This window comes from Notechis scutatus, chromosome 5, assembly GCF_049901735.1.
Source record: "Notechis scutatus isolate UNSWTSFEM ecotype Mainland chromosome 5, rNotScu1.2, whole genome shotgun sequence".
Lineage (NCBI taxonomy): Eukaryota > Metazoa > Chordata > Lepidosauria > Squamata > Elapidae > Notechis > Notechis scutatus.
Window position 1 is genome coordinate 18,166,098 of NC_142013.1, and position 19,574 is coordinate 18,185,671.

Here is a 19,574-nt window from a genome sequence, read left to right on the forward strand (position 1 = left end):
CAAAAAAGAAACAGCTTGCGTGTATTTGGATTATTTGGTGATCTTTCGATTTTTGGTTATTATATTTGAATGACTAAAATAAATTGGGTGGTTGTTTAAAAATTTATACAATGGCACCACTTCTGAATGAATTGAAAATGGAACTTAAAAAGTACAAAGAAGATGCACAAGAAGGGAAGGTGTTTTTTTGGCTTCGTTTTTCAATTCTTAGAAATGGAGATTTGGAACTATGAGAAACAACAAGAAAAGACTGCAAAACAAGAAGACTGGGACAAAGAAGAAGCCATCTTTAATGAACAAGTAATTTTATGTGGGGAAGAAAAAGGAAAGGGGGGAAAGAGAATGGAGAATTTAAGACTTAAAAAAACAACCAAAGAAAAAAAATAATTCAAAAAATAAGTATAATACTGGAAAGCAACAGAAAAGAGGAATACAGAAGAGAGAAATAGAGGTAGAGAGACAAGGGGGTAAAAAGGGGAGAGAGAAGAAGAGAGGGAAGAAGGAAAGGAAAAGAAGTTACAAAGGACCAGAGCAAGATATAGAGAAACAGGACCTATTTAGAGATAATGGGTGAAAATCTAACTGAAAAAGGGATTCTGTAAAGGTACATAAGATTGTATTGTTATATTAGTAATAGAAATAACTTTAGAAAATTAGAAACAACGTATGATTGAAATGAGGGATAAAATAGTTAGTGTAATTTAGTGAAATGTTTGTGAATAAAATAAGTGAAATAAAATAAATGAGAAAATTGAATTAGGAAGGAACGGGAACATTTTAATTAGTTAATGTTTTATAAAATATAAGTGAAGGGGGGGAATTAACAATGGAAAGCTTATAATTGTTCCCATAGAAGTATGATATTTAATTGAAAAGTAATGTTAAAGATGTTAAGACTTTAATGAATATTAATATTAATGATAGAATTGAATTGGAATGGAATGTTATTTTAATTATATAAATTTATAATTTTTTCTTTTTTTAAGAATACAGTGTGTATTTTAAGAATGTACCAAGCAGAATCCGAATGGAAGTTATGTATTATATTGAATGTTACAACTTTAGGGAAAAGATATAAAGGCGTCATACTCCAAACAGTAACTATAGGAGAAATTTTGTTTAATGAGAAAAGATAATAGATAATTGAAACAGGACAGACAAAAAATATAAATACAATGATTTGAATTGAGATGAGATAATTAAAATAAAATTGAGAAAATTAAAAGAGGGGAGAAGCTATGCAGAAAATGTAAAATAGTAATAAGATATGGAATAGAATATAAAAATGAGCATGAACCTGAATTTGTGTCTGTACGAAGAAATGTAACCCAGGATTATGCTGCTTTCAAAAAAGATATTTTATTTGTATTTTTTTTCTCTTTGTTAAAAACTCAAATAAAATTTACCAAAAAAAAAAAAAGATTGTAATTGCTTTCTTCTGTACATTTAGTTCATCAATATTCTTACAAAAATGGAGTGCTTAGAACTAAATGCAATATTCTTGGAATAGCCAGATCAACAGACCATAAAGTGGGATTGTGACTTCTGATCTTGATTCAGTCCAAGGCTTTTCAGCTGTTTTAAAATGTATAAGTTTTAGCTGCCATATCATCAAGTAGTGGAAATTACATTTGTTGCTAAATACAGCAACTGGCCTATAACCTGGTTCAAGTGATAGAGATTTGTGAAAGAAAATATTCACTGATTGGCCACTTAAATTTCTGGCTTAATACTGAGTTCATTGTTAACCCTAAGACTTTTGTCTATCTAAGGGACATTTTTGGAAATTTGTCTATCTGCAAAAAAAAAAAGAAAGAAAGACGAGAAAAGAGAAAAAAAATATGAAGAAAGAAGAGGCATGCTGAATCCTGCCTCCATATTTCCTAACCTTAAATTGATAGGAAAGATTTGTGACCATCTAGATTGCACAAAACACCTGACCATGGCGGGTTGTAGTCAAATTCAGCCAAACAAATCTATATAGGGAGCATAGGCTTTAGAAAAGATATTGAGGTTTCCTTTGCAAATAAGTGGGGTGGTAGGAAGCAAATAGGAGCTGGAGCTCATTATTGGAATCCAGGATGGTCTAATGCAGATAATATTCCAGAACAGGGACAGAACATATATATATATGCTTAGTGTTAGATATTTGCATACTAACCTGTGATTGGCTGAACCACAGAAACGGGAAAAGCAAACATCTGTCAATGGCTGAAGCCACGGACAGCTCCCTTTAAAAGGAGCTCCTGTGGCTAGACTTCCTCAGTCCTGTACTGAAGCAAATAAATAGTATTACTGATCTGAGCATCCTGCGTCTTTACTCTGCCCACGATCTAACACTGGTGACAAAGGTGGGGTCCTGAATCAACAAAGGACCAGCTCATCCAGTAACCACATGGCATCATCGGTCATTGCTCAATGAACCGGCCAACAAGATGTCGGGATCAAATATCCCTCCAGCACCCTTCAACCCAACAGGGGAAGACTGGGATTCCTATATAGACCTTTTCCACATGTTCCTGGAAGTGAACGATCTCCTCAATATTTTGGAACAGAGGAAACGAACCATCTTTTTAACACACTCATGGGCCCAAGGCGGAATGTCATCAATGAACTAAATGGCCTGGCCAACGGGGACAATCCTGAGGCGCATTACACTGTCAAGCATGCCTTAGGATGACATTTTCGTGGGTCAAAGGAAGGCCTGCTGGGGTGGAGCGCCTGGTCCCCCTGGAAAAAAAACAAAAGATCTGGAGGCATACAATGCAACTAGACGTGGCTGTGGCTGACAATTTAGAATGATTTTGAAAAAGAGAGGAATGGCTACAACTAATAGTTAACTGTCACATAGATGACATTTGATAGTCTTCCTCTTTATTTAAATTGTTCAAGGCAACAGCACAGAAACCGAGAGGTTGAGGAGATATCACAATACATCTATATTTCCTGCATGGACAGAGTTGCTAACAAATGGTTTTTGGACAGATGGCTATCTTGGCTATGTTTTGAAGATCTCTAATGAGAGAGAACTCACCACATTCTGAATCAACCTTTTCCACTGGCTGATAACTCTTTCCATTAGGAAATTTTTCCTAATTAATTGGAGAACCATATCTCTTTCTGGCTTTGGCCACCTAATGAGAAGGAAGGACTCACTGGAGAAGAGCCTAATGCTGAGAACGACTGAGGGCAAAAGAAGAAGGGGAGGGCAGAGAATGAGGTGGCTGGATGGCGTCACTGAAGCAGTCAGCATGAGCTTAAATGGACTCTGGGGGATGATAGACAGGAAGGCCAGGAGGAATGTTGTCCATAAGGTTGTGATGGGTCGGACATGACTTCACGACTAACAACAACAACAACAACAACAACAACAGCAATCTCTTTCTGATACTTTAAATCCAGTGGTTCTGCTCCTGTTCTAGAAAACAAATACAGACCCTCTATATGACAATGTTATAGATTTTTGAATCTTGTTATCGGATCTGCTTTCAGTCTTCTTTTATTTTATTTTCTTTCTAAGTGTTAGATCGCGGATGGAGTGACGACGCAGAATGTTCAGATCAGTAATACTGTTTATTTGCTTCCGTACAGGACTGAGGAACTCTAGCCACAGGAGCTCCTTTTAAAGGGAGCTGTCCACAGCTTTAGCCATTGAGAGAGGCTTGCTTCTCCCGCTTCTGCGGTTCAGCCAATCACAGGTCAGTATTCAAATATCTAGCACTCCTCTCCATTGGTTCAGAACCCACCAATCTGGGACTCCCAAATGAACACAGTCCTGTAAATAGGTTGACATTGGCTTCATTTACCACACTTCGTCAAATAAGTTGGGTTGTCTGGGTTAATTTCCACTGAGTCTTAAAGCATGGTTTTTAAACCATAGTGATCTGCTTCGCATATCTTTCTAGCGCTAAAAGCAGAATGTAAAATGGGAGAAAAAGAACTGAAATAAACGGATAAATTAAATCTATGTGATTTGAGGATGCCAGTTTAATCTCATCCCTTTCTCACCACCTTGATCATTTCAAACCAAAATGGAAGAAAAGATGCTGTCAACACTTTAAATGAAGATTCAGCTACACTATCGTTGGCACCCAAGAACTGATCCTAGCTAAAAATGTGCCTATCATAGAACAAACATATGGTTTTAATTCACCTAATGAAGAATTGAGTGAGTTTGATATAGTGGTAACAAAATGCAGCAAAGCTCCTGATACCCCAACTAAAATACTACTGGATAGATAGATTCTCTGTCATCCAAGTCATGACTGTCCCAAAAATATTTTCAAAAAGCAACTGGACCTTCAGAGTACAAACAACCAGATGACTTCAAAGAATATGAATTCCATTGCCCACCATTCAATCGGAATTGCAGATGCTTTATTTAAAGAAAGAAATGGCTTTGAAGACGCAACATTAATTTTATTTGCATGCAAGCAAGCAGTTATATGGTATTATAGCTCAGTCCTGTGACTTGGATCAAAATGATGAGAGGGAAGACAGTTAGTCACTTGCAATGCTTGAGGTTTATGCCCCTCCAATCTGGATTGTTTATGCACAAACACACCCTTTATTATAATATTACTATTTAACTATAATTAACGGTCTTTGAGAATGCATAGCAAAAGTATATTTGTAGGTATGGAAACCAGTATCAACCATTAACAGCAGAGAAAAAGCACATCATTGAGTGCTGTGTCATCACCAACACCCTGTGCATCCTCCACTTTTGTTCTCATCCCACATATGCCACCTGACAGGCACTGATGGCTCCATGGACCCCATGCACCCCAGCTCAAGCCAAAGCCCATCAGGACATCACCATTACTGCAGGTGAACTGGATGTTGTTAGCTGCTGTATCATCACCCATTTGTTGACTTGGTTCCACTCTTAGAGAAAAAGAAACCAAGTAACCTGTGGGGCAGAATTGTTTTTGGGTCCAGGTTCCCCACCTGCCAAAAAAGACAAAGATAGATAAGCATCACTTTAGTATGTAACCAGTATGTAACATGTCACCAGTCTAAGAGATTCAGACATACTGGCTAATATCCTGGGTTATGAATCAAGTTAAAGTCTACTTTTGGTTATCAAAATTCATTAAATAATTATGTCAATAATTCAATTTAAATCTTTCAGCTAATGTAGAAAAAAAGTTGGAAAAGGGGTCTTCTGGCTACTGCCATAAACCCCTAGGAAAAATGGGATAAAAAATACTTCCCTTGATCTCTTTCCCAAGACTTCTCTTAATCCATGTCATGTTCAGAGTCCATTACAACAGGGACTTCTCATTCCACAAATTGTCTTGCACTATTGTAAGAACCATTTCCCCTCAAAAAAAAAAAGACCTTTTCCTTTTATTACCCACCAGTAAAGAGGTGAGTCATTGTTTAACTAGAAAATCCACTGTGGAAATCCAGTGCCTCATTTTCTTAGTGGAAATCTGGGGTTACCTTTTGACATTAAATACGACATTCCACAGGAAAATAGAATTCTCCCTCGGGCTGTCATGTGGCTCTTCCTCATGGTTTTCTTTGGGGAGTGAGAATTTTGTAATAAAAATTTTTTGGAACATCTCATATCTCCAACGCTCCCCTAATCCTGATTTGAGGCACTTTGATTGCTGAGACCTTCATTTGCAATGGACCTATTTAGATAATTGGATAAATAGGTAAAAGGTATTGCAAATATTACAGTTACCATCCAGGCTAGGTAACCCCAGTAATCTAGTAAAAATAATTCCCTAAGGGAGATCCATATCCGCTTTTCAAGAAGATGTGTGAGAGACCTAATACTTAGAATGGCCAGAGATGAGAGAGTATTATATAAGGGCAAAGAGATCATAGTTCTCAAGCAGATTCCAAGAAAAGTGAGGGCCTTAAGGCAAAAATATAAATTTTAGCTAACCACTTAAATAAAAAGAAATTTCATTCAAATGGCAAATTCCAGAAGGGATGCTAATATGGTGGAAGGGAAGAAAAATTAAAATAGATTCAATAGAACAAGCACAAGACTTTCTAGAACAGCTAACAACCACGGAGGATCAACACACTAAGGAGGAAACCCAAAGGAACATGCAGGAAGATCGGAACCGCCATAGGAACAAGGAAGAAAGACCCATCCAAACTCAAGGAAAAGACAACTTACAACAAGAAAGAGAAACATCCCATACCTCCTACAAGAAGAGAGCCGTATAATTACGAGACAAAAAGCGAGGCAGACTTAAGTAAATGGAGGAAGGAAGTAAAATCCTTTCCATCAACATAAACGGCCTAAATTCAAGAGCTAAAAGGAAGAGGATTCTAACTAAACTAATAAAACAAAACGTTGATATAATTTGCATACAAGAAACACACATTAGGAAAAGTGAGGAGAAATTTCTAGATTGTCCAGAAACTGGGAAAATTATTCACAGCACCAGCAGATGAGCACAAAAAGAAAGGTATTGCAATATATGTGAGAGTTGATTTAAAAAGCAGAGTTAATCTGGGCAGATCCTGAAGGAAGAACCCTGGTGGTACAAACTTGATTAATGGCATTACATTTTTACTGGTAGTAATCTATGCCCCAAATAGATGATCAAGGTAAATTTTTCAAACATCTTCACCAAAAATAATAGATTTCGAAAAGGCAATATTTTTCTGATTGGCGATTTTAACTCTATTGCTGACTACCAGAAGGATCATAGTAACATGAGTAAGAATAAAAAAGGAAAAAGAGAATTTTCGAAGCCATGTGTAAGGATATGATGTACGAACTGAATCTGGTAGATATTTGGAGAAAACTAAACCCAAAAAGAACAGTTTACCTATTACTCTAACCCACACAAAATTTGGACAAGAATAGATATGGCTTGGATAAATGGTGAATTAATTAATGAAATCAAAGATAGCGAAATCTTACCAAACGACTGGGCTGACCACAACCCAATTCAAATAACCTGGAGAGGTAGAAGAAAACCAAAAAGAAGATGGACTCTAACACTCACTTAATAAAAGAAGAAGAATACACTAATAAATTGAAAGAAGAACTGAACTTCTTCTTAAAAGAAAATAATAATGAACTAACTTCGAAACAAAATATATGGGACACAATGAAGGCATTTATAAGAGGAACAACAATCTCTTACAATGCTATGAGAAATAAAAGAAAGTATGCCCAACAAAGTAACTTACAACAAGAAATTAAGGATTTAGAAACCCAACTACAAAAGAACCCAAAAATCAAAGAATACAGAATCAGTTAATAACAACTAAACACAATCTAAATTTATTGGAACAAGAAAAATTGGAGATTAGTCTGAAAATGACTAAACAAATTTATTTTTGAGCACGCAAACAAGCCAGGAGATGGTTAGCCCACAAACTTAAGAAAATGAAAGAAAAAAGATTGATACAACAATTAATGGACAAGAGGGGCAATTTGCAAGAGGAGATAGAGAAGAAAAAGAGATCACTTTTAAATACTTCAGAAATTATACAAAAAGGAAGACGTTTGTGAGGACAAAATAATGAAATACCTACAGGAAGCGAACGAAAAAAGCAATTGGAGAGGAAGAGATAGAATTATTAAACAAAAATATAACATGGTCCGAACTGAAGTCAGCAATAGAGAAGCAAACTAACAATAAAGCGCCAGGACCGGACGGGATACCTGTAGAACTTACAAAACAATCATAGAACAAATTGGACCACTGATGCTGGAAGTATTCAATGAGGTACTCCTAGCAGCCAAGATGCTGGACTCGTGGAGGGAGCCTTAATTTCGCTGATCCCGAAGGAGGACCTAGACCATAGACTTATTAATAATTATAGACCAATCTCGCTCCTGAATGCAGATTACAAACTATTCTCTTCTATAATAGCTAATAGACTAAAACAGGTTTTAAACACACATATCCATGAAGATCAAAATGGATTTCTCCCATTTCGACAAATTAAGAATAATCTAAGAACAGTGATAGACATTTCAGAATACTATGAAGCCCATCCGGAAAAACAATTTGCATTTATGTTTTTGGACGCTGAAAAAGCATTCGACAATTTAAATTGGCATTTTTAATTCAAAAATATACAATATGAACCTCGGCACTAGATTCGAAAACGTCGTCACTACAATTTACCACACTCAACAGGCAAATATTCTAATAAATGGGGAACAAACTGACCCGATAAAAATAGAAAAAGGGGTTAGACAGGGTTGCCCTCTCTCTCCTCTGCTTTTCATATTCGCCCTAGAATCTCTTTTGACGATATTAGGCAAAATTCGAGAATTAGAGGACTGAGGATTAAATCAGAAGAGTACAAAGTACAAGCCTTCGCTGATGATTTGGTTTTTTTCTGGAGGAGCCTATAGAAAAAGGACATAACTTATTAGAAGAACTAGAATGATTTGGAGAAGTCGCAGGATTTAAAATTAATTAGGGGAAAACAAAATTAATGTCTAAAAAATTTAACAGGAGACCAGAATAAAGAACTAGAGATAATAATGGGAATACAGGTGACAAAAAAAAAATTAAATACTTAGGAATTTGGCTAACTCCACAAAGCAAATCATTAAAAGAAAACAACTATGACAAACTTCTTCGACAATCCAAGAAAGATTTAGATTCCTGGAGTACATTACAACTTTCCTTATTGGGCAGGATTGCTCTGATTAAGATGAATATTCTGCCAAAATTTCTATATCTATTCCAGACAATTCCAATCAAATTAAATAAAAATTTTTTTTATGGAATTAAACAAGATAACACTGAAATTTATTTGGCAGGGGAAAAAAAGCTAGGATTAATGTAAAAGCCCTACAAGATTTGAAAAGCAGAGGAGGGTTAGGCCTGCCAAACTGGGAAGTATATTATAAGGCAGCCACCCTACTATGGATAAAGGAATGGGTGAATTTAACTAACAAAAGAACACTAATATTAGAAGGCCACGATATGCAGAAAGGATGGCATGCCTTTCTGTGGGAAACTGGGAAACCCAGGCAATCATATTTCCATAGGCATCTTATCAGGGACTCTCTATTAACCAATTGGAAAAAGTACGTAAAAAACTTTATCTAAAAATACCGATTTGGCTATCTCCAATGGAAGCGATAGTACACCCTAATAATTTGGATATAACTAAAATGATTAAGTACGAACATTTATTAGACCCACAAGGAAAACTGAAAACCCGACAAGAATTACAAGAGCGAGGATTTAAAATTGATCAGTGGGTGTACCTTCAAATTCATAGTAGATATAAACAAGATATTAAGGAATTTGGAATCTACAATAAATTACAGACTTTAGACAAAATTCTATTAGGACCGAAAGCAAAAAAAAATATCTAAATTTTACAAACATTTACTAGAAACTGAACTAGAACAAGAAATTGTCAAAGGAAATATGATTGCGTGGAGCAGAAACGTGGGACGGAGCATTACTCTAGCAGAATGGGAAAGGATCTGGAACAGGAACATTAAGATCACGAAATCAGCAGCTTATAAAGAAAACGCATATAAAATGTTTTATAGATGGCACCTGCCCCCTTCGAGATTGGCGAAGATGCACCCCAACACGAGCCCCAATTGTTGGAAATGCCAAAGCATAGAAGGTACCTTCTTCCATTTGTGGTGGTCGTGCAAGGAAACCCAGAAGTACTGGCAAAAATTAGGCGCTGGCTAGAGGAAATAACCAAGGAACAAATAGAGTACAAACCAGAGTCCTTCCTTCTAGGAATTTTCGATAAACAAATACCCAAAAAATCGAAGTATATTGTAATTCATATCTTAACCACAGCCACACTGGCACTTGCCCAGTGCTGGAAATTACCTTCCATTCCCACTGAACATATGGTTATTCAGAAAATTTTACAATGCGCCGAAATGGACAAACTAACCCAAGCACTAAAAATAAAGAATCCTCATCCTATTACAACAATTGGAATCCTTTGTATAATTGGCTAAACCAAAGATAGATCACCTCTAGGAAAATTATGGCTTTAGGGCCTCCGAAGCAGAGATAAAGAAAAGCACCACCGAGGATACTTTTGAAGAAGAAAGGATCTTATAGACAGTCACAAAATATGGTTTTATTTTAACTGTTTTCCTACTCTATCCTTCCCCTCCCTTACTCTTCCCTTTCCCTTCTCTTAGGCTTTCCTCTTTCTCCCTCTTGGCCTATGCTAAGGCCTGTTTGTCTTTTTGTTGTACATAACTTGTAGTTGTGTCGTTCTTTTAAAGGTAAAACTAATAAAGTATTTTTCCATAAAAAAAAATAATTCCCTAACATGGTGACTGGAGAGCCTGGCATTTGATTTTGAAGGGCTATGCCCAGGATTCAAATATATGACATTAACAACAACAACATTCCTATCCTTCATAAATAACTCTTGCACTCATAGCTCAACACTGCAGTCCATGTCTCTGCAGTCCAGAGTTATAAGAAGGGCAAATAGATTCATAAACTGCACAATGGGAGAGGTTTGTGGGTGACTAATGTTGACAAGGGACCTTGTGGGAATGAATGCATATGAGGGAAGAACAACAGACGGCAGCAAAAGAGATACACTTACAATGGCCCACAATCTAGTTGCTTCACCACTGCAACCCTCAGGAACACAAAAATCTCTGATCAGCTGCTCATTCAGAGAGGCCATTAAACAACCCATTCAGTTCCATCCCCTTCTGAAATCAGTAAAGTTGATTTTCAGAATTGGGTGAAGCATTGAATTAACCACTGGTCATCTCCTCTCCCATTCTTCATGACAAGAAAATGCAATATGATAAAAAAAAAAGTCAGTTACTCACAGTCCAACTTTAGACTCAATTGTTGTGCCATCGGTACAGTACAAGCGGATTCCGTTCAAAGCTGTATCGTCCTTTGCCCCTTGCTTTTCTTCCACCTAAGAAAATATGACCCTGATGAAGTTCTAAATCAACCTTTCTCCCCTTCCAGTACCCATAAATATTGGACAATGCATTGAATCAAGATTAGATTGGCCACACAATATTCCACACAAAACTCACTGCCTTTCTTTCATTAGAGAATCGAAGAGGTTTAAGCATCAATGCAATTACTTTTTGATTGCCTTTCTTGAAAGATAAGCTGAAGAACTAATTTCAAGAGAAGATTCAGAAGTAATACCTGAATTTCTCATCCTCCTAAATATGGCTAACTTCGACATTATATTTGTCTGTGAAACATGGCTCAATGCATCTCTCCCCGACTCCATTACCACAGCAAGAGACTATCATGTTTACCGATCAGATCGTGAAAATCGTCGAGGAGGTGGTGTTGCTATATTCTATTAAAAATCCTTACATCTAAAAAATATCCAAGTTACCCAGGAGCTTGCCCTTCCTGAAACCATCATCTGTGAACTATCCTTAAATATCACAATTCGATTCTTACTATGTTACAGAGCACCTGATTATGACATCGAACATGTAAACAAGCTAAATACATTACTAACATGGGCTGCATCCTGCCCATACCCTTTTATCCTTCTTGGTGATTTCAATCTACCTCATATTGACTGGACCCTAAATGACTGTACAACTGAAATCATACACACAACCTTCTATAATGCTACTACAAATCTGGGACTGGAACAACTAGTTACCAACAACACTAGACTAAACAACTGCCTCGATCTCATCTTCTGCAACAGTTTGAATTTAATTTACGGAATACAAACTAAAGAACCCTTTTCCAGTAGTGACCACAATATGATTGACTTTTGTCTCAACATACGTCCACACAAAAATCACCACAATGATGTAATCCCCAAGTGTAACTTCAAAAAGGCAACTATGATCTTATAGACAACGATCTCTCATCCCTTGATTGGCAATCTCTATTCACTGGACGCAATACTGTTGAAGACCATTACAACATATTTTTACTTGAAGTCAAAAGAGTCATCAAACTATATGTACCAACAACAACTCCCAAAACAAAACAAAAAGCAGATTACCCATATCAATAAGGAAACTTCAATCCAAAAGAGATCACTCTGGCGGAAAAACAAATCTGGTCACGTTGCCAATTTCAAAAACCGATACAAAAATTTATGCCACCAGATAAAGACTGAATGCACCAATTATCACATTAAACAAGAGGAAAACCTTCTAAGCACCAATTCCACCCGTGCTTTTTACAATTTTGTAAATAACAAACTAAAAGACTCAAGGTCCATCCCTCCCTTGATAGGACCTGATGGTAAAGACTGCACACGACACCATAAAAGCCAACATCTTTAACACATTCTTCGGCTCAGTATTTGTAAACAGCAATGGATCATGCCCAGTATTTCCTAGCCGTACCACAGATAACAACAATGATCTAATACATATCGATTTCACAGAAGACAATGTTGAAAAAGCACTACGCAACCTAAAACCATCTCTATCTATTGGACCGGATGGAATATGTGCCTACTTCTTAAGAAAGCTATCCACTGCCATAGCCAAACCTCTAAGCATAATCTTTGAAAAATCTTTCAGGACCAGCTCCTTGCCTAACCTATGGTCACAAGCCACAGTCATCCCCATCTTCAAAAAGGGAGACCCAAGCCTAGTTGAAAATTACAGGCCAATCTCCTTATGCTGCATCACCTGTAAAGTCATGGAATCAATTATTAACCAATCCATCATGCTCCACTTAGAGACAAACAACCTACTCTCCAATAAACAATTTGGTTTCAGAAAAACTATCCTGTAATCTGCAACTCTTACACTGCAAAAACATATGGACGACACAACTCGACCAGGGCAAAGCAATAGACGCAATCTACATAGACTACTGTAAAGCCTTTGATTCAGTGGTACACGACAAACTACTCCTAAAAATAAAATCCTATGGTATCTCTGGACAACTGAATAACTGGATAGAAGCATTCCTATCAAACAGACAACAAATGGTCAAAATCGGGAGCGTCCTATCAAATCCAGTACCTGTCAATAGTGGTGTCCCTCAGGGCAGTGTTCTAGGACCAACTCTCTTCATACTCTACATAAACGACCTCTGTGATCATATTAAGAGCAATTGGTCCTCTTCGCTGATGATGTAAAGCTGTTCAATACCACAGACAATACTGCTACCCTACAAAAAGATCTTGACTATGTATCTGAATGGTCAAACAAATGGCAACTTCAAATCTCAACAAATAAATGCTCTGTCTTACATATTGGCAAAAAAATCAGAAAATAAAATACAAGCTGAATAGTCAAGAACTTGTTGATGACTCAAGCTCTGTAAAGGACCTTGGAATACTCACCTCTAATGATCTAAGTGCTAGAGCCCACTGCAACTACATAGCCAAAAAGGCATTAAGAGTTGTTAACCTAATCCTACGTAGCTTTTTCTCTGATAATATCACACTACTAACCAGAGCATACAAAACATTTGCTAGACCAATACTCGAATACAGTTCATCAGTCTGGAACCCTCATTACGTATCTGATATTAGCACAATTGAGAAAGTCCAGAAATATTTCACAAGAAGAGTTCTCCACTCTTCTACTCGTTATAGAATACCTTATACCACCAGACTTGAAATTCTTGAACTAGAAAACCTTGAATTACGCCGTCTTCGGTCTGACTTAAGCATGGTATATAAAATCATACATTGCAATGTCCTACCCATCAATGAATACTTCAGCTTCAACCATAACAACACAAGAGCACACAATAGATACAAACTCAAAGTAAACCGCACCAAACTTGATTGCAGGAAATACGACTTCAGCAATAGAGTGGTCAATGTCTGGAATACTCTACCCGACTCTGTAGTCTCTTCCCCAAACCCCAAAAACTTTAACCTTAGACTGTCTACTATTGACCTCACCCCTTTCCTAAGAGGTCTGTAGGGGGCGTGCATAAGCGCACCAACGTGCCTACCGTCCCTGTCCTATTGTTTCTCTTATTCTTTTATTTTTCTTATATGTACCCATTTCATGTATTTCATGTATAACTATGTATACACTTATACTTACTATCTTGTAAACAATTGGCAAATCAAATAAATAAATAAATAAAAATAAATAAATAAGTTAAGGAGCATCTGAAAAATAATGTTTTACCTTCAGGGAGAAGCCATTAGCATAGCCTTTATCGCAAAATGAACCTGAACCCCATTCACCCCAGGAACCTCCATTTAGCACACTGAGCATGAATGAATACTCTCGGGCTTCGGTATTCCACAGGCAGCAGGAGATAGTCAAGAGAAGAGCAGTGCTGGCAGAGAAATCCATGGAAACCAGTTTCCTTCTTGAAACAGAAAAAGTCTTCAGATACTGCAACCTCCTAGAAACCGGAAACCAATCATAAAGTATCGGCAGTACCACCCTCATGGAAACATACTTTTCGGTTCTTTTATTTTGTACTTTTGCATCAGCTATAATTCCAAGGAACTGTCTGGAATTGATCCTCAGTTTTCTTGGTACGATTTCAGAAATGGGTTCTCGCTGCGTCCTTCTGCCTAGAGCTGAGATAGAGGGACCGGCCCAGTTGGCTTTGTACCTAAGACGTGACTCAGTTCCCAGCCTGGTGTCTTAACCAATACTACTAATTGCTTGTAATTATTTTTATTGACTGTTTCCTAGTATGATTTGATTGCTTATTGTACCTTATGACTATTATTAAGTGTTGTACCTTATGATTCTTGACTCTTGAAAAATATATTTTTTCTTTTATCTACAGTGAGAGCATTTGCATCAAGACAAATTGCTTGTGTGTCCAATCACACTTGGCCAATAAAGAATTCTATTCTGTTCTATTCTACACCAAACTGGCCTCTATGATCAACAGCTTAGAGGATTTATGGCTTACAGCAAAAAACAGAGAGTTTTCTATTTGAGTTCCCAATGAACTCAAATACATAATTTTCTGAATCTTGCACAAACTTTAATTCCTATAAAGTTAGTCTGAGACAACAAGGTATGCTGAGAAACCATTTGCATAATTTCCATAATTTCCATATTTTCTTATAAGTCAAAATGCATTTCATCCTTGTATTAATGGAAGAATTTATTTCTAATATTAATTTATAACATGTAACATATAACAAAACATAGCATTAATCATAAACACTACAATCAAAAAGTTGTAAACACATAATCACTGGGTGATTTTAAGACAGTGAGTCCTTCTCACCTCAAGATTCTTGCCAAGACTGTTGAAAAAAAAAATGAGGAAAGGGATATTAGATAAGCCATTAGGAGCTCCTAAAGGAAGAAGTAGAACTAAATAAATAATCTGCCTAGCCCTTTAACTGAGTAAATCCTGCTTTTTGACTCTACGAAAATGCCTGAAATGTTTTTATTAGGGATAATTAGAGGCAAGTATAAAAAAGAAATTGAATATCTTATAATACATATTCTGACAGCAGCGAGAATGGCCTATGCTCAAAATTGGAAACAGGAGGATAATATGTTAATTTAAAAAATTATGGATTGTGCGGAAATAAATAAGCTTACTATGGAGTTGCAAGAGAAGGAAAAAAGAGAAATCTATACGGTCTGGGAGAAACTGTATGCTTGGGTAGATATCAGGAATAATAGATAATGTATAAGGTAAATATGAACAATGTATATATGTACTGTATATAGATATGAATAACAGAAGATGGGAAAAACCGATGCTACAACGAATTGAAAAAATTGTAAACATGATTTGTGTTTTTTATTATTTTGTAAAAGTTTTTTAAAAATATAAAAAGAAGATACGGAAATAGATAATAGGAAAGACAAGAAGGATAATAGTAATACAGCCCGACTAGGTAGTTTGACAGTGTGGTGGGAATTAGTTATGTAGCAGAGTGATGGCATGGGAGAAATAACTGTCCTTGTGTCCAGTTGTTTTGGCATGCAATGCCCTATAGCATCATCTTGAGGTAAGAAATTGAAATAGTTTATGTCCAGGATGTGAGGGGTCTGTAAATATTTTCACAGCCTTCTTTCTGGCTCGTGCAGTATACGGGTGCTCAATGGAAGGCAGACTCATACAAAATGTTTGATGATATCTTTCCAGAAATTTGATCCTCTCCCCAGTTGCACTGTGAGCCCAATTGAATGCTACAAAAATTCATAAACAGAGATGGAGGAATACCATCCCGTTGCTTGCAGGCACCGTAATATCTTTTCATGAAGCTTTCTGTGTTCACTGGTGAAAACTGAAGGTGATTATACAGAAACTTCTGTGTGTTCTGAGAATTATGTTCTTGCCCCAACTTTGAGGCCTGCATTATGTGCATATTCTAACTCTCTAATACCATTCATTTCTTTAATGTAACAGGACAGTCAAGATAGCCTATGATAGCCAAATTCCAGGAAGACTCTATAAAACCTTTTAATACTAGCAGATTTTATTATATGATAGGTTTAATGAGGTGGCTTGAATCTATCAATTAAGCTACTCCATGTATCCAAGGCTTGGCTGGCAAAATCCTATGGCTTATATTTAAAAATGCTTAAATGTCTTAAAAGCTACTACTGGACTCTGAAATTTGGCATTTCCTCACTGGTAGCTAAGATAGTCAAATTTCTCAAGTGATTCCCCTAAGAATATTTTGGCTCAGCTGATTTATTTATTTATAAAATATCTGCTTTTCATTATTGCCATCAAAGCAGAATACAAAATTGCATTAAAAACCACAGCATTATAACACCTTAAATCCAAAACAGGAACATAGCAATATAGGTTCAATTAAAGGCCTGGTGAAGAAATTAAGATTACAGCTGGTTCTGAAAACTTCTAATGCTTAGTGCCAGCTTTAACTGTATACTGAAATTTTCTCATGGTATTATGTCTGCCATGACTCATGCAAGTTATCCCTTGTTACTGTGGTTGAAACTGGATCAGATAAGTTTGATAGTCACTCGTGCCATTGGATCACATGATTCTCTGTTTATCGATCTATATGTACAGTATATATATATGAAATAAAATAGAGAGTGTTGAATGGCAAAAAAAAAATAAGGAAAGGAATATTAGGTAAGTCATTAGGAGCTCCTAAAGGAAGAAGTAGAACTAAATAAATAAACTGCCTGCCCCTTGAACTGAGTAAATCCTGCTTTTTGACTCTATGAAAATGCTTAGAAATCCCAAAAGGCCTGTTTGCCATCTGAGGCATGGGTTGTATTAGGATTAGTCTTGCCCACAAGACCATCACTTTGCACATAGGGGAGATTGCCAAGCCAGCCATTTTGGAAGTGTCCAAACATTAAATGTTTTCAACATTCCAAATTGGCTCATGCACCAAAAGATTGTCTCTTGGTCCCTTAATGTTTTCTTTTTTATCCTTTCTTACTCTGTAGCTTTGGTCTTTCCCATTCTATAGACTCTTTTGCTTTTGCTCTGCCTTAATTTCTCAGTCTCTCCCTCTTTCTGAAATGTGAAAGGCATCTCTCACTTCAATGTCCACCCTAACACTAGAGTTATCCATATTCCACTCAGGGTGGAAACTAACAAAGGAGAGAAACAACCTGGAATTAAGGAGAAATTTCCTGACAGTTAGAACAATGAATCAGTGGAACAAGTTGCCTCCAGAAGTTGTAAATGCTCCAACACTGGAAGTTTTTAAAGAAGAGATTGAATAACTATTGTTTGAAAGAGTATAGGGTCTCCTGCTTAAGCAGAGGGTTGGACTAGAAAACCCTCAAGCTCCCTTCCAATTCTATTATTCTATCCTAGTCATTCTTTCTATTCTTCCAAACAGTTAGATGTATGTAATTCTGACTCAATGACCCTGGCCTCCTTTCCCTGCTATTTGCAGCTCCACTTACCGTCTTCCTGCAGATAATTTTCCTACAGCCAGAATGGGAAAGACTTTAAATGGAACAACTGTTTGTAGGCAGGACAGAAGTAGGCGCAGGGTCATTAAACCTGAGCCCCTTCTGTATCCTTCACTGGATGGAGCCAGGAAACAAAAAATGATTGTGGTTGCTATCTGAAAATAAATCTAGTTTATTTGCATTTTGCTCTAGTCCACTGAATGCTTAGCTGATGGTTGGTTTAATTAGGTTTATTAAGATGCTGACCTATTAAAAAAGCACTATAAAAACAGGCCTTTCGGTAGCCATGGGCCACAATTTAACATCAGGAAGGGGGGAGATAAACCCTATATTGAACATGGTAGTCGTGATGATGATGATGATGATGATGATGACGACGATGGAGGAGGAGGAGGAAGAGGAAGAGGAGGAGGAGGAGGAGAAGAAGAAGAAGAAGAAGAGGAGGAGGAGGAGGAGGAGGAGGAGGAGGAGGAGGAGGAGGAGGAGGAGGAGGAGGAGGAGGAAATAAAAAAAACATGATTGTGTCTGCTATCTGAAAATAAGGTATAATTTAGTTCATTTTCTTTTAGTCCACTGAATCGTTGGGTGATGCTTATTTTGACTATGTTTATTAAAGATACTGATACTGATGAAGGAGGAGGAGGAGGAGGAGGAGGAGGAGTAGAAGGAGAAGGAGTAGAATTGCGAATAGGATTGAGGCCATTATTTGTGAAAGAGAACCTTTTTCAATATTTTGTTATCTATTCTAGATGTTTATTGTTTGGTATATTGTTAGAACTCAGACTATTAATTTCATTCACTTAATGGTGCCTAATGTGATCACACAGAGAGATGGTATATATTTCCACCATTGAAATGACAGGAAATCAACATGCTAATTTTTAATAATTACAGTCAGAAGAGACTTGGGAATCAATGGGAGGTGGGCATGAATAACTTACTTCTGAAATAAACCATAGTTTGTGCAGCACAACATTGGACTAATTCCTACAAACCATATTATGGGTTACTACCATGTAGCTATTCAGCCATTAGAAAGAAAAGATTTCTTTCTTTTTACTAAATTGAGAAAAACAACCAATATTGTGTGTGTGGTATTGAGGGAAGACTAAATTATTAACCATGTGTCCATGCTAATCACATTATTGCATGGTCATTCCAAGAACAGCTTCAGAGATGCAGCAAACTCAACAACTGTGATTGTGCGGAATGTGGTGGTTTTTTTGCTAGAAAATATTTTTTGAAAGTATGTAAAATGCCTTGGAAAACGTGCACATTTTCAAAAGTACAAACTCCTTTAGGTCACTAAGTTCTTAATTTTCAAAATGTACACATTTTTATTTTTTATTTTTTTATATATTTATCTCATATAGTCTTGCCACCACAGCCATTCAGTTCCACCATTTCCATAACAATATATCTATGTGGGGTCCTTTTCTCCAGAACAGTTCACCAAGAAATTCTACTGACTCTACGTTTACTTTCTTTAAGTTTTGAAATGGATCGTTTAGGTGACCCTAAAACAAATGCTGACGCGAACTGCTCAACATATGCTTTTTAAACTGTTTGATAAAACTAATTGCTGAAATGATTTCTAAAAATTAACTGTCAGAATGAACTGCTGAACTATATCACGGTGAAATAACAATGTCCTGGAAACCTTTTCTAATCAGTTTTAGTCAATCTGCCATATACAGTGTAACTTATGACCTGAAGAGAACACGTCCTAATGTCTTGTTCCAAGAATAATTCAACAAATAAATTCAACAAATAAATGCTCTGTCTTACATATTGGTAAAAA

At 36.6% G+C, this 19,574-nt stretch overlaps 1 protein-coding gene across 1 annotated transcript; it reads right to left on the reverse strand.

Moving 5' to 3' along the window:
• Positions 1-4,404: 4,404 nt before the first annotated feature.
• Positions 4,405-14,281, reverse strand: LOC148130384 (vitelline membrane outer layer protein 1-like). Its single transcript, XM_087966216.1, has 3 exons — positions 14,063-14,281; positions 10,787-10,881; positions 4,405-4,950 (listed from the first exon to the last, which is right to left on the reverse strand). The coding sequence occupies exons 1-3, from the start codon at positions 14,231-14,233 to the stop codon at positions 4,659-4,661; spliced, it is 558 nt and encodes a 185-aa protein (XP_087822342.1). The 5' UTR covers positions 14,234-14,281; the 3' UTR covers positions 4,405-4,658.
• Between the last annotated feature and the right edge of the window lie 5,293 nt (positions 14,282-19,574).

Excerpts from the sequence above, each read along its gene's own strand:
- LOC148130384 (XM_087966216.1), bottom strand. The coding sequence starts at position 14,233 with ATGGATTTCTCTGCCAGCACTGCTCTTCTCTTGACTATCTCCTGCTGC. Across the intron at positions 10,882-14,062 it reads CTAATGGCTTCTCCCTGAAG|GTGGAAGAAAAGCAAGGGGC; the intron begins GTAAAACATTAT and ends ATATTTTCTTAG. Across the intron at positions 4,951-10,786 it reads ATTGAGTCTAAAGTTGGACT|GTGGGGAACCTGGACCCAAA; the intron begins GTGAGTAACTGA and ends CTTTTTTGGCAG.